This window comes from Clupea harengus, chromosome 22, assembly GCF_900700415.2.
Source record: "Clupea harengus chromosome 22, Ch_v2.0.2, whole genome shotgun sequence".
Lineage (NCBI taxonomy): Eukaryota > Metazoa > Chordata > Actinopteri > Clupeiformes > Clupeidae > Clupea > Clupea harengus.
In genome coordinates, this window is record NC_045173.1 from 5,204,364 (window position 1) to 5,220,485 (window position 16,122).

The 16,122-nt window shown below is 41.9% G+C and overlaps 2 protein-coding genes across 3 annotated transcripts; both read left to right on the plus strand.

Annotated features, from left to right (window-relative positions):
* Nucleotides 1-5,027: 5,027 nt before the first annotated feature.
* btr01 (bloodthirsty-related gene family, member 1) lies at nt 5,028-9,261 on the plus strand. Its single transcript, XM_042703094.1, has 7 exons — nt 5,028-5,702; nt 6,388-6,483; nt 7,184-7,417; nt 7,864-8,014; nt 8,224-8,271; nt 8,390-8,416; nt 8,478-9,261. Exons 1-7 carry the CDS (start codon nt 5,049-5,051, stop codon nt 9,059-9,061), a joined length of 1,794 nt encoding a protein of 597 aa, XP_042559028.1. The 5' UTR covers nt 5,028-5,048; the 3' UTR covers nt 9,062-9,261.
* A 930-nt stretch (nt 9,262-10,191) lies between these two features.
* On the plus strand, nt 10,192-16,040 carry si:ch211-151p13.8 (uncharacterized protein LOC562078 homolog). Of its 2 annotated transcripts, XM_012831722.3 has the most exons (6): nt 10,192-10,321; nt 11,789-11,879; nt 12,460-12,596; nt 13,328-13,478; nt 14,979-15,104; nt 15,504-16,040. In XM_012831722.3, the coding sequence occupies exons 2-6, from the start codon at nt 11,831-11,833 to the stop codon at nt 15,599-15,601; spliced, it is 561 nt and encodes a 186-aa protein (XP_012687176.2). In that variant the 5' UTR covers nt 10,192-10,321; nt 11,789-11,830; the 3' UTR covers nt 15,602-16,040. The 2 variants fall into 2 exon arrangements, with proteins under 2 accessions (XP_012687176.2, XP_031416287.1); XM_031560427.1 differs by lacking the exon at nt 10,192-10,321 and having other exon boundaries at nt 11,808-11,879; nt 12,392-12,596.
* The last annotated feature ends 82 nt before the right edge of the window (nt 16,041-16,122 follow it).

Sequence of the window (16,122 nt, forward strand, 5' to 3'; positions counted from 1 at the left end):
TGTTACTTCCTCCACTTACATTATTTTGCTGATGCAGTCTGTCTCACAATCACAGACATTCACACACATAGACACAATCACAGACATTCACACAAACAGACACAATCACAGACATTCACACAAACAGACACAATCACAGACATTCACACAAACAGACACAATCACAGACATTCACACAAACAGACACAATCACAGACATTCACACAAACAGACACAATCACAGACATTCACACACATAGACACAATCACAGACATTCACACAAACAGACACAATCACAGACATTCACACAAACAGACATAATCACAGACTTTCACACAAACAGACACAATCACAGACATTCATCTCAAAACAAATTCAGTTGCATTGACGGTAATTATGATGTGTAATTTAGCACATTACAGTCGTCAAAAACAGTTGCCCTTGCACTTTCTTTGTGACAGTTTCCTTTTATTTTATAATTTAAGAAATCCATTATCAGTTACCTCAGTTATTTCAGTGAAAGATTATCATGTTTCGACAGATTTCCTGTGAAAACACCACTGTTACACTATATTATAACATAACTCTATTTTAGCTCTGTAGTTAGTTGCAGTTGCATGATCAAATTACTCAATTTAATGTCGGCCTGTTGTGAAGGTCTCAGAAAGGAAAGGTCTGGCTGACCATTTGAATGTTAATGAACATGGCACAAATGTCATACTATGTGGGGGAGGGATTCACATGAGTTGAAATTATATGAAAAACATCTATATAGGATTAACTAACATATGCAATATATCTGTTTCAGACTGAAAACACACAATAATACACACAAAAGGCAAGAACACAATATATTTTGAAATATTAAATATTTTGAACCATTTACACAACAATATGACCTGGGTTTTATGGTGAACCCTACCAGGGCTGCATTTCGCAAAAATTAAATTGAACCAAAGTTAAATGATGGAGCTTTTTTTATTTCTACACCAAATGCTGTTACCTGAATTTACCATGCATTCGCTTAGACCACTTTCACTACTGTATTCGGAATAGTCCTACTCGTTTCCTCCCTGACACATCTGACACTGATCTGCTCACTTGATAATAAGGCCTACTTCTATTGGTTAGAAAGTGTAGAGGGATATAACAGCAGAGGGATATAATAGACATACTGTAGAGGTATAATACGGAGACGACATACACAAGCATTTTATTGAACAGAATGTGGGGTCTCTCAAGCTATTGAGATATTATATATAAGTTACATATATATATATACATAATTTTTCATTCTAAAAAAATTACCAACGGTATACAAAACCAAGCTTTGTGAGTGATATTAGTCTTTGCGCTGTGCTTTAAGTTGCACAGTTGGTTTGTCGTCATCCACTCAAATAGTTTTGCATTTTGAAGATTTAGTTTGAGATTTATTACAGAGTTGAGATCAATCTTTTTTCCCTTCCTTTCCTTATGGGAGTTTTGCTGGGACTGTTTGCCTTACTCTTTAGAATATTGTTTTGTGGATAGATGATCATAGATTAAAAAAAGTACTGATAAAAAGTATTACAGTGTCTTACTGTTGACTTTCTTCAGGTGATTTACTGAGCATTACAGCAGGCATATTATTACTGTGAATACTATGCCGATAAAATACTAGCAAAGGAGTGTACTGTATTACTGGCCAATAGCTGTCAGTAACTAAGTGAAGTTATCACAGGAAATGTTTCACAGTTCAGTTTATTATGTTCAAAGTGTAATTATGTTTGGTAACAATCAACATCAACAGGGATTTCTTTTATCTTATTTATAAAGGTGAAGGAAAGGCATGGTCCACCTGCCTGATCACCACAGGGGGGTGCTGATTCACACATTCATACATGAATAAGCACTTTTATATCACAGGAGAAAGATGAGTGTTTTCCTTGTGAAGACAAAATGCCATGCAATGGAATTGAGATACAATGTTTTGATGATGCTATTACATGGAAAATGGATAGTCTTTTATAAACTCATTGTTTTTTCTTAACTGATTGTTTTTTAGAACGTGTTCTCTTAGATGGGTCTTATTTGTTCCTTATTACTTGTTAGATAAAGTCAAGTGAGGAATGAATGCATAAATTATGTACCGGATGTGATCAGAAGGAAACAAAGGTAATTGTACATGTGGTTGGGTAGTGATGGAACCGAACATTGCTGTTTTCCTGTTGTGTCCGATGTGAACTAAGTGCTTAAGTGATTGATATCATCCCATGTCCCTTTAATATTATTACATTATCAGGTTCAGAATTCAGGTTCTCCTGTAGCATTTTAACCCCTTCCCCCCAGATACCCCCCCCCCCCCTACACACACACACACACACACACACACCTTTTGTCCTCTGAATTTAAGCTGTCCTGTGTACCCCTCAAGAAGAGTTTGAAGGAAATGGGTAAATGTAATCTGCCTGTTGAGAGAATAGACAAGGTACTTGAAGCATGCTTGTCAAACAGGTCAGATTAGTTTGTGTGTGTGTGGGTGTGTGTGTGTGTGTGTCTGTGTGTGTGTGTGTGTGTGTGTGTGTGTGTGTGTGTGTGTGTGTGTGTGTGTGTGTGTGTGTGTGTGTTCTGTAATGCAGAACTATGTAGACACGCCTGCCCTCTGAGTTCAGTCTACCCTGGCTGCTCTTCACACCAGTATATAGAACTGAAGCAAGACTAAGAAAAGGAAGTCAATGCGAAAGACGACAGTTGTACAGAAATAAAGAGTCAGGAAAGGCATTCAATTTGGTTTCATCCCTTCAGGCATTCATCTTGTATCTTTTGGAGGCACTTTAAGAACAGGTAAGAAAACATGCCCACATCAACTTTGATGATGAGCTCTTTATTTCCCCTTTGTGAGTATGTGTGTGTGTGCCAGAGAGTTAGAGAAGTACAGAAAGAGTATTACATTGGGGACTTAACACAAGATATATGTGATATTTAACATTGGTGATACTGATATAGGGTTGTCCTAAAATGTCCATCACTCCTCTTTCCCCTCGAACCTGCACCGCATACTGTGTGTGTCCATATGGAACTGAAAGGCTGACTTTGATATCTAGTTGGTTTGACTTCACATGGGCTATTTTTCTTGCCACAAAGAGGTGTGGTTTCCCATGGCCATACTCGCTAGGCAAGCTTACCGGTGGCGTAACTCTGGTTGTCTTTTGAGTGGCTGGTCCTGCCTCATTCCACTGCTCAAGCTCAACAGTTGGTGTGGAAAAATACCCATTATCTTTTCTTCCACACAACACAGATCCTGTGTTACACCCTTCCTAACAAATACATTGCTGTATGTGTGTGTGTGATGATAGGATATTTTCAAATGACAGTATCAGTGTATTCTATTTGTAATCTGACTCTCCAATCAAACTATTCTGAGGATTTGTTAAATCCACTTTAAAGGTGGGTAGGTAGGGTGATCTCGTAGCAAAAATGGAATTCATAATTATATTTTCATAAGTGTACAGATTGTTGTGTTTTCGTTAGCTGAGAATATGCTCGTGGCATCTATATAGGGAGTGGGATCTTGTCACTAGCACTAGAGAGGACCTTTCACGTTTTTTAAGGCTTCTGCCGGCCACTGTAGCTTTTCATACACACATGGAAAGGAAGACGTATTCAGTTGGTTGCAATCTGCAGCCTCACTGCTAGATGCCCCTAAATCCTACATACTGTACCTTTAAGGACAAAATAAATACATTGTTGTTCATTTAGCCTGCCTGTGAGGGACCGGACACTCACCCCACGTTTTGGGATGTTTGCTGACTGGAGTTAGTGGTAAAGATGGAAGAAACCACAGTGCAAGGGACGATAGCTTTGTTAAAAAAATATATTCGTATTTATTTGGCTGGGGAAATCTCTCCAACAAGACCAAACAAATACGCAAAAAACAAACAAACATAGACAAGTACTTAAACAGTACTCAAAAACTAGCCAACTAGCCAACTAGTTTAACAGTATTCCAATAGCACTCCAACAGCATCTACTTCACATCAAGCAAGTACTCCTTCTCTTCACCCTTTCCAAAGGAATGAGGCACCCTTAAATAATGCTGCCTATTGGGCTAAATTGGACCAATCATGCTCAATAGGATCCAACCATGTCAGTGGGGTAACCCTCCCCACATTAGTCCTATAGCTAACATAATATATTGTATTATTGATATATATATAAACCAGTGCACCCATAACCATACATTTACAACATTTACACACACACCACACATATTATTAACATACATACATAACAAACGTCACATCAAACACCCCTCATGCCAATTCCCTTCTCCCTTCCCCGTGGGACGTGGAGAAATACCACTTCACACTTCCTTAAACAAGCAGCAGAATTGGAGTGCTGGGTGAGACTGTGAGTATCTGTATGTATGAGTCAATTAAACGGGGTTGTATGCTGAAACAGAGAGTAAAAGTTGACCTGACATGGTAATGGATGTACTGATAATAAACAGGTGAACGGTGACCATGGTGGATTGAATGTTTTCTATTATACCGCGGGGACACCGCGTTGTAAACACACAATGGCGATCGCGCCTGAACTCGCGTCAAACTCTCACAGCCCACCATGCACACAGCAGCATGGAATGGGTAGCTAGACAGACATGACTAGGCGTGTGTGTGTGTGTGTGTGTGTGTCCGTGAGTTCAATGTCTCTTTCTTCCTTTGCCTGCGGGGCAACGTGAGTACACTCTATTTTACTCCCACACTGCCCTTCCCATTACATTTTACTTTCATTTTTTATTTTAATACACTGAGGGTAACCATTTTACCATTTCATTAGTTTTAAATATTTATCATTCAGTTATTATGATTTAACAAAAGTGCTCGGATAAGAGCAAGAGGGAACCGACTGTTTTAGAGATAAAGTTGGGATCCTCCGACAGCTAACCATTCTGAAATTTGCCCTCAATTTACATCACAGTTCTTGAATAAGTCTAACAATATTAATATTAAAACCCAAGTAGGCTGCTCATTGATTCTATGACCTCTTACCTTCAAAGTGACTAAAAGTGACTATCTCTCCCAAACCTATGGGGAATATCACAGGTATGGCACTGCCCAGCAGCTTCCTGTCCGAGGAGCAGTTCTCCTGCCCCATCTGCCTGGACATGTTCTCCAACCCCGTGTCCACACCGTGTGGCCACACCTACTGCCTGAACTGCATCACCTCCTACTGGGACGGAAAGAGCAACCAGAAGGCCTGGCAGTGTCCACTGTGCAAGGAGAGCTTCCGCCGCCGCCCCGACCTGCACGTCAACCACACGCTCAAGGAGATCACCGAGCAGTTCAAGCGCATGGCAGAGGCCGCTGCCTCGGCCAGCGCCACAGTGGACACCGACAGCACCACCTCCCGCTCAGTCGAGAATAGACCCAAAGAGCTCCCTAGCGAGGTCATCAGCGAGATGAAGAGCCGTTTCCAGAGGCCAATGTCCACGCACAGCGGCCTCCCGCCTCCTCCACCCTATGAGGCCCACTGTCCTCCCCCTGTGGGCCTCTCACGGAGGTTCTCTGTGAGCAGTTCAGGAGGCGATCCTTCCTCCGATGCACCTCCATGCCCCCTGCACCAGCTAGGACTAGAGCTCTTTTGCCGCAATGACCAGGTGTGCATTTGTACGGCCTGCTTGGAGAGGGAGCACTACGGACACTCAGCTGTGCCTGCCAAGAGGGAGTGGGCCATTAAGAAGGTCTGTGACTGATTGTGTGTGTGTGTGTGTGTGTGTGTGTGTGTGTGTGTGTGTGTGTGTGTGTGTGTGTGTGTGCTTGTCTCTCTCTCTCTTCTACTTATGTGTGTGTGTGTGTGTGTGTGTGTGTGTGTGCTGGTCTCTCTCTCTCTTCTACTTCTCTGTGTGTGTGTGTGTGTGTGTGTGTACATGAAAGTTGCATTAACATTACTTGGACCCTGTGTCATAAGACTAACATAACCATATACATGTCATGGAAAATGTCTTACGTTAGGGATAATGTATAGTCTGCGGGTCATTCTTAAACAATAAATCCTGATATGACAAACAGGACGGGGCTTGTATAAAAATTATATATTTTTTAAGAATGACCCACAGACTATACAGCATCCCTCTTATTATACGGTTAGTTATGAAAATGATGAATTACATTTCTCAAAATATTTCTTTTTAATTACTTTATTGCAGTCTCATAGGAAAGTTTCACAAAGAAAAATAGGTGAAAATGGAACGTATTAACCTGCTGTCTTCAAATTACAATGAATTTCTGTTACAATAAGTGAATGGATTACTTACAGAATGATATGACACGACAGGATATATGACATGCCATAACATGTGTATGACATGGTCATGTCAATCTTATGACATTTCTACATTATAAAAGCAATGACTTGTCTCATGTCAGGCTCACATGGGCATTGCAGAGGTGGAGTTACAGGATATGATCAAGCTGAGGGAGAAGAAGGCCGAGGAGATCAAGACTGCTCTGGCTGATATCCAGGTACTTGTTCATTCTTGAGACCACCCACACCCCTGTACACACAACTCTTCAAATAAGCTTTTACTACATTAACCTGTGCTTTACTACATTAACCTGTGCTTTACTACATTAACCTTTGCTTTACTACATTAACCTGTGCTTTACTACATTGACCTGTGCTGGCCAGCATGGCTGCTGTGGGATAGACTCAAGTACTGACTTCTTATTAATTCATGAAATAATTCTGCCCATCAAACAATCAGGGTGGTATACGACCTTCATTATGACCTTCTTCAAAAAAATGTCCTTTGTGACTGTAGTACGCAGGCCTTTTTATGGTCAAAACCAGAATCAGACTTACCACAACTGATGATCACTGTGGGCAATATTAGCAGTTTCTCTTTCTTATTTAGAAAGTAGTTTCTCTTATCCCATCTTTTTTCATTCCATATCTATGTTTGCAAAGTCTTTCTTCTGTATTTAATCCCTTCTTCCTCTCTAAACACACAAATATACTGATCTCTCCAGCACCTTCCAATCTTCTCTGTACGGATTCCCCTGTGAATGTTAAACCTCACACTATTTTATCTCACCCATTTCTTCCTTCCATCTCTCTCTCTTCCTCTCTTCCTCTCTCCCTCTTTCTGATGCTGCCTCATGTCTCAATCCCCCTTCTCTCAAGGTGCGTTGACATTCACCTGTGGCCCTCTCCCCTTCACAGGTCAAAGCCGATCAGGAGAGCCAGGGCAGCGGCAGCATGTTCACGTCTCTGGTGGCAGCCATCGAGGCCAGCCAGGCCGAGCTGCTGGAGGTGGTGGAGAGGGGCCGCCGCGCCGCCGAGCTGCAGGCGCACAAACTCACTCACGACCTGGAGGGGGAGATGGACGAGCTGAGGAGAAGGACCTCCGCTTTAGCGCAGCTCTCCCAGGCCACCGATCACGTCTTCTTCCTCAAGGTCAGGTCTTGCCAAATGGCTATTCTCGAATTTGTATGTCGTCTTACTTTGTTTGTGGAATGGAATCGTAGCTGGTTATGATGGAAATTCATAATATTGTATGTTGTAACGTTTATGTTTTAATGTAATTACATACCTATGACATATCATGAAGTCATACAAGGCCATGTATCCCGACTTCGGTTTTATTCCTTGAGGAATTAAAAAAAAATCAGCTAAAAGCTTGTAGCTATTTGTGTTGAGCCGAACAGCCATGCTTGAGTGCTCTTCATTTCCATCTGAGGGCGTCCTGTGAAAAGGTCGACATAAATGTTTGATCGCTGCCCTGCTGAGTGCACAACATCTCTCCACATGGCGTTGGGTAGTTTCCATTCCATTCCCTTTGCCTCCAAACCCACCCACTCCCTGCTTAACCCTCTCATTCCGGAACATTTCATTCCCTGCAGACCTTCTCATCACTCTCTATGCAACGTCCCCTGATGAGGGAGTGGGAACAGGTATCGTTGACTCCTGACCCCATAGCCGGGGCGGTACTGAGCAACGTCACTCACACGGTGGAGCGCATCCAGGAGGAGCTGAAGAAGCTGCCAGAGATCTGTGAGAGCAGCTTGCCTTCATGAAATATTCATGCACACATGCTCAGTGCCATTTCACTGCCCTGGACAGACATGGTGGCTGAAAGCTGAATGTTGTGGCATTCTGACATATACATAAATACATACATATTTCAGTTAGTACTATAAATTAATATTAATTCATATTAACGAAAACTCATATTTCCGATATCACTTCCCTGTGTTCTTCAGGTTTGCATTCACCAACACCAACAACATCCCTTGCCTCATATCAGCCAAGTAAGATTATTTTGTATGTTCTATCCAGACAACTAAAACAATTGTTACCACAGTTGTTTGTCAACAAGTATTTCTGCTCTTTCTACTCTGACCTGAAACTGTAATAATTGTGTTCCAGGAGTCCAGAGAGTACAAGACTTTGCAGGTAAGCCACTTTGGCTGAATAACACAAAAATACAAATGTTACCGCCTTCCTATCCCTTTAACTTCAGTCTCTCATCACCCCAACTCCACCTTTTCACACCCAGAAAATGTGACCCTTGACCCTGCCACCGCTCACCCACGGCTGGTCCTCTCCGCCGACTACAAGCAGGTTCACTGTAGTGAACATTCCCAGTCTGTGCCCGACTGTCCGCAGCGCTTCAACCGCGTCGTCTGTCTCCTGGCCATGCAGGCTTTCACCTCCGGCCAGCACTACTGGGAGGTGTATGTGGGGGGCAAGACAGACTGGGACTTGGGTATAGCCAGCCACTCCGTCAACCGCAAGGGAAAGATCATGGTCAGCCCCACAAATGGCTACTGGTTCCTCAGCCTGCGCAACCAAGATGAGTATGCCTTCCGCACTGACCAACCCACACCACTGGATCTGCCCAGCAAGCCCCATAGGATTGGCATCTTTGTGGACATAGACAAGGGACAGGTTTCCTTCTACAATACGGGTTCCAGGCAGCTTATCTACACCTACACAGACACCTTCTCGGCTGCCATCCACCCTTTCTTCAGCCCCTGCACCAACAAGTCAGGCAAAAATGAGGCACCGCTGGTCATCTGCCCCGTCTCACAGGAGTGACCCAAGAGGGGAATGGGACACATGTCCGTGTTGAGTTTCTTCTCCTAGTATATCTGTATATAGTTTGGATAGTTTGGACAAAATAAAAGTTTTCAGCTTCAGCTGCACAGTAACAGCCACAAGTTATTCAGATCATGGAGTTTTCTTTGCAAATACACAGGCAAACAAACACTCGAATTCCCATACCCACACACACACACACACACACGCGCGCACACACACACACACACAAACTTTTCCCTTTCATATCACAACAATAAATGTACAATTGTGTGACTTTACTCTGTTCACAGAAAGCACTACACAAATTCATAAACCAATGTGTAGTTATTAGTTGTTACAAATACATGTATGTCTCAAAATCAGACACTTCAGTGTACAGGACCCATTAGTTTTTATAATTGTTTTCAAATCTGCTCATTTTTTTTAAATTATTTTTGTTTTACACAGGAAATCTGTTAAATTCCTTGTGCTTTTGGTTGGGTCACAAGCAAGTACCTAACCAATATAACAACTGCTCAGCCATAAATCCTGAGCAGCAGGATACAACAACAACGCACAACTGGCTGGTGACTGCCACGACACAGACCACATGCTGTACCCAGAATCCATAAAGTCCCTCCTTCCCTCCTCCAATATGTGCTGTCTGTAACCCACAAATGCTGAACACAACAACATGACTACCCAACCGTAAAACCTGGGCAGCAGGATACAACAATAACAACTAACCTGCCTTCATGAGCATTTCACTGGGGTAGCACAACTGAATATACTGAACACATTAACTATAACTTTTTAACTATACTATAACTGTGAAAAGTAGAATACAATATACAGGATATACGGTTATCCTTACATTGTATCACCTTCCTTAATATGACCACATATTTTTATTTAACAATCCCAATTTTTATTATTTGATTACTTACGCAGGCTGAATGGCCGCAGCAATGCCTATGACATTTTAGACGGGGTAAATTGACACGTTTTTTGTTTTATTTGGATAGTATGTGAACTTCCGCGTTGTAATAACAAATACACACAGTAGAGAGCGCTATAATTCGAAAATCAATTCTGCATCAGAGATACGGGAATCCTGTCTCTGTTGGGACCACCAGCAGCCAATGATTGTGGCTTAACACAGTGACCGATGTATCGCGTCAATCCCAGCTCTATGCATCGTACGGTCAGCCTGCAACATTATCTAGCGAATGGGACGGGTGATTGACTAACTATACTTGATCAGATAAGATTTGAATGGTGAGTATATGGCATTATGTATTATTGTATTTGTTAGATTGACCAAAAATTGCATTCCCAAACAGGTGTGCCTCGATGCTCGATCAGGTAGATGGATTTGGGCGTGTGAATCTCTGTGTTTATGTGTGTATGAGTGAGTGTGTGTGTTTGTGTGCATATAGGCTACGCGATTCTGTGCCTGCACCTTTACTTCAAAACAGCTGTTTGCTAAATTATATTAGTTGACAGATAACCGATGACTCCTCGTGTCATACTTACTTGGTTGCATCGGTCATGACAGAACAGCAATAACTTACAATGGCTATGAGATGGGATTTATGAATTTAACATACAAATGTCTCAACCTATCAACTGGGCTTTCATGGTAGAAATTTATAAAACCGGTTTGAATCTAAAATGTGATGCTTTAGTATTCCACTCATAGCCTATTGGAACGAACTGTTCACTTATTATCCCGTTGCTGTCTCTCATCTCTCACCGTTGAAACTGCACCACTGCCATTGCTATAACCTTCATTATAGCAGAATACTATTCGATTAACAAATTTCAAATGCAGTTGCTCAGTGTATAAATATTATTTAACTACATTGACTTAAGCTATCATATGGTCAGATATGGCTTTTCGGCATCCTTCTGTCCAAAAATAGACTCAGTGGTGTTACCCTCGGTCTGTCCCATTGGAACACGCTCTGTCCGACCATCTACCGAGCTACCTATGATTTTTTTTATTTCCATTTGTCAGCTTGATTGGGGTTACATAACGCTCTTAGCATTTTCCATTCCCGCTATTGCGTTAGAAATCTCCACCTTACAATGTTAAAATGACAATTTCTTATAGGTTTCTGCTTCAGCCCTGCAGCAGTTCATTTAAGCCTCTTTAGTTTTGATTGAATCCAGTCATTGTCTGCCTCACTGGGACACTCACACAGCTGGGCAGGGCATAACGACATGGGATAAAACTACAGGGGGATTAAAGTGCGTATTGGGTTTCACTCATAACAACCGCATGACGATTAAAAGTATTACAAATCGAATAGGGATAATTATTGGAATGAAGTCTGACAGAACTTAATTTCAACCGATGAAAAGAGTTCTCTCCATCCTGCATGTACTGCAAGAGAGTTTTCTAGTCAAAGCCCAGGCCATTACCTTACCGTACCCCTGTCCTACTGTGGACATCGTCTATACATGTTTTATTCATATGCTAGTGCTGGAACCAAACTGTAGTATTTGAGAGTAACCCTGGTAACTTGCTTATCCAATCAAGGTCATCCATTTGTAACAATTACCGTATGGTGCCCTCATCTCGCTTTGAGGCAGGGTGGTTTCCAGGGAAGTAAAAAATAAAGTTAATTATAGAAGCTTAAAATCTAGTTGGTCTATCACTAGGGCATGCATGCTATCAATCTAGTTGGTATATCCCTAGGGCATGATGCTTTACTTGTACATCAATGCATTTCCTTTCAGGTCACTTGGGGTTATTGCTATCGGAAATGAAAACACACTGACATGGCTGATCATTCTCAGCCTGATGCTGACATGGCAACAGCAAGAAAAGGTGCGTGCACCTCTAGTGTTGTTTTGTGTTAGGCTACCTGTTTTATTTGGTTTGTTGTTCATGTTTCTTTGTGTCATGTTAGTGTTAGCTTGATTCAATGGAGTACACCAGTTTTAAATCCATAATCCAAACCACTTTTGCAATTTACCAAAAACCCATTTTATTGTGTAACGGCTTAAAATATTCCTGACTGAAGCTACAACTCTTTGACAGTTGTTCTGTAAGTGTTACACTTCACACACACACACACACACACACACACACACACACACACACACACACACACACACACACACACACACACACACACACACACACACACACACACACACACACACACACACACACACACACATTCTCTCTCTATCTCTCTCAACACACCGCTATTTGTCTACTGGTTTCTCACATTTGTCTAAACCTAATCCCGATAGTTTCTGTTTTTTGGGGGAGGGAGGATTAAATTCATTGAAAATATTTGGGGTTAGTAAAAAATAATTTGGGTTTTATCCCAGGAAGCCCTGGCTAGGTGATGCCTTGATGTATACATACTCTGAAGACTTGTGGCCCGACTCTTCTCAAGGTTCCACATCTAAGGGCGGTGGGGTGCATTTCCATGATGAAGAGGAGGCCAACACCTCACCAGAGTGCTCAGATGAGACCCAGCCTGGCCAGGTGATCAGTGCCATCCTGGAACCTGATGGGGCTTACCTGGTGAAGGTGAGCGGGCCTCTGGGCTTGTCGTGAGCGAGGATGGGCACAGACACTACGCCAACAATTTTCAGCTGTTGTGCATAGCCCTACACATGTTAACTATGAGGAAGTGAGCAAAACTACTTAGCATTGTTCACTGCAACAATACCTCCACACAAAGGTATCAGAAAAGTTAAACAAAATGATCAGTAGAAGTTGCTCAGAAGTTGAAAGTGTTTTTTTTTTACTTCTTCAAAAAAAAGTTGTGTACCAAATATGCTTAGTCTAACACTATTTGCATGCCTGTTTACACAAGACTAATGCTTTCTAACACATTGTGCACACTCTGTGAATTACACCCCAGAGAACTGCTTCTCCAGACATCTCCAGCATGCACATCCAGCCCCCTGAGTGTAAAGAAAGAATTGTAGAGGTTACAGAAACAATCCCTCTCCAGACACTAAACACCTCCATATTTACATACATGTGAACTGGTCTCATGCAGTTGATCATTGCATAGACTCAACTTGATGGTCAAATATTCACATACGGCATTTTAAGTGACCTTACTTACCTTAATAATCTCTCTCATGTTGCACCACCACAATGACATAGTGCAAAACTGAAAAGAATAATAACAAATACTGTATAATCCTTTAAGGTAAAGCTGTCATTTTGGCAATAAATAATTTTGCAAACAGAATGGGTTTTCATCAGTGAGCTACTCGGACTCAGTCTCCATCGTCCTCTTTGTCCAGGTGGGATTCTTAAGAAGCCTGCACCGCTATGAGATAGTCTTCAACCTCCCACAAGTCCCATCAATGAGCAAAGATGCCACCCTGTCTCCTGCCCTCAGGACCTCAGCCAAGCCGCGCCTCCGTGCCACCCGCATCACCCCTCGCCAAGAAGGTACATGCCAGCTGGCATCACCACCTCAACGCTATGGCCCAACATATGCCTTCAACAAGATGCGCACAGGGTGAAATGCTTTGGTGTGCATTACCTCCACACTTAAGTTTGTCACATTATTGACTTCATTTTGCAATTATTTGTGCAGCTTTTCTGATTCCTTTTGGAAGTGAATGCTTTCTAGTCCTGCTATATTTGCATATCTTCCTTGATTGGCACCCCATCTTTATTTCAGTGTGAGTCAATCTTAATATGGAAATGCACATCTTTTTTTGCAATTCTTCATGAATGCCAAGACTGATATGTGCAGCTGAAAAACTATGGAGACACATAATATTTGCTATCAGTATTTTTCACTGACAGTGCTTCCACAGAATAACCTCAGACATTTGTAAGACGCACTCATAAGTGAGCTTAAAGGTGGATTTATGGTCGCTGTAACTGTCCTTGCACATGGCAGTATGCCAAAATTGACGTCGTTTCCGCTGGTGCACGCTGCCATATAACACCATGCCATATGTAACATCTCTCCCTGATGGAAAAAAGGAGAAAAAAAGGGAAACAAGTTCTAAAATGCAGTTGAGAGCGTGTTTTGTTACCATAACACCTTATGTTCACCTAGTTAATGTTATGTTATAGTCTTGCCGGTGACTAATAATAAACACAAGCACTAACCAGAAACCTTTAGGACTTGTCCAGTTTAATCCACAACTGAATATTGGTGATACGGTTTAACTGTCATGCTATATGGGATATTTCACTGTGATCTATCTGGCTCTTCTAATAGCTGCTCCCAGCAGTTTATCCACAAATGAATACTGGTGATGCAGTTAAACTGTCATTTCACTCTTAAACGCTGCATACCTCCCAGCAGTTTAGATGGTATTTTTCTTGGCAGTACTACCTATCACTTAGGAGAAGACTGCAGCAAGTCAAGCGCGAGCATACAAGGTCATGGTGCTGTGTTGACGTCACAGTTGGTGTGCACAACAACCATTCCGTCAAGCATACCTGCACCATAATCATTACTCCAGACTTCAGGTTTCCCATTTCAGCACTTCACCAATCCATTTGTGGAGTACTACAAATACTGAGACATTGTCGTCTATTTTTGTTACTGTTTTGAGGTCTTTTATTTTTGTAGTCTGCAGTAATCCAAATGGTACCACTATGAATTGTGCTGTGTAACTAGTGAACCCAGCAACTGGTACCTACCTCAGAGATATTTTGTTGATCAGAGAGATTTAACATTTCACCACCCTTTGTTTTACTGTAGTAGAACAATATGCAGCTAAATATAGCGTTATAAATAATCAATGAATAACACATTTTCAGTGCCAGTCTTTGTGTGACTATATGCATATGGATGTTTGTTTGTTTATATGCATGTTTTTGGGGGGTTTATATGCATTAATTTCATTTTAGATTCACGAGTATGTATGTATATGTGTGTGTGTGTGTGTGTGTGCATGTGTGTGTGTATGTGTTCGTGTGATACAGGTGGGGTAAAAGTAGTATGTGAGTACACCACCCAGCAGGAGGGGGTGCTGCAGGAGGAGTTGCTGCTGGTCAACCGCAGCAGAAGGGATGGTAGCGTGCGGGTCAAACTTCAGGCCAGAGTCATGGGTAAGTCACTTACATACAGATACTTATACACAAACAAAAAAGGCAAAAACATGATCATAGTCTCTCGCTCTCTCTCTCTCTCACACATACACACACACACACACACAGTGATAAAATTGGCACAGAATTTAGGGCTGTAGGGAATTAGGAGAGTTCGGCCTTTAGTCATATGCCACCAGGCCTTTACTTTAATCCCCTGACTTGGAAGACATCCATATCTCTCAGATGAGCGGTATAGCTTCTTTTTAGCACCACACAAGTCATCCTAAATGAGGAAGCGCCAGTCTAGCCAGGAAAGTGATCCACCAGCACCCTCTGGTGGTCCCAGGAGTAGTTTTATCTTCACTTTGAGTAAATGTCGAACTGCTGTGAAATGGTGCCTGTCGTGTTCTACCTTAGACCGCCACCATGGAACTCCAATGTTGATGGAGGGGGTTCGATGCATAGGACCAGAGAAGGAGGCCATCCCCAAACAGACGGACCGAAAGAAGGTTTGATGCCTAAAGCCCATCAACCAGCAATACTAGAAGAGTCACATCTACACAGACTGAACCTGTACTAGTCAAATATACACATCAGCTATTTGAACAACAATATCATATCTCTAGTTGAGGACTTACACTAACAGTACTGGGGCTTAACAGGTATCTACTGGTCAGTGGTTTCATCCACAATGACCAGTAGTTTCCAGTAACCTCAAGAATTATAGTGAATGCTTGCTTTCGTCTCCTCTGCAGTTCTTTACCAGTGTATGTTGACCCTCTGACTTCTCTCCATTGAACATTATGCCAGAGGAACACAATGTTTTCCAGTCCCACGCTTCCCGGGGTATATGAATCAAAAACACATTCTTCCTTCTTCAAAAACAACCCTAATCTATTACTCAAGATACAAAATGTATATCAGTATATTGTCATGACTGTCAGCCGCTACCACTAATCCTCAACTGACATTCAAATTCCACTACAAATATATTCTATTGTCTTTACAGTTTGTATAGACCAAATCACATTTGTGT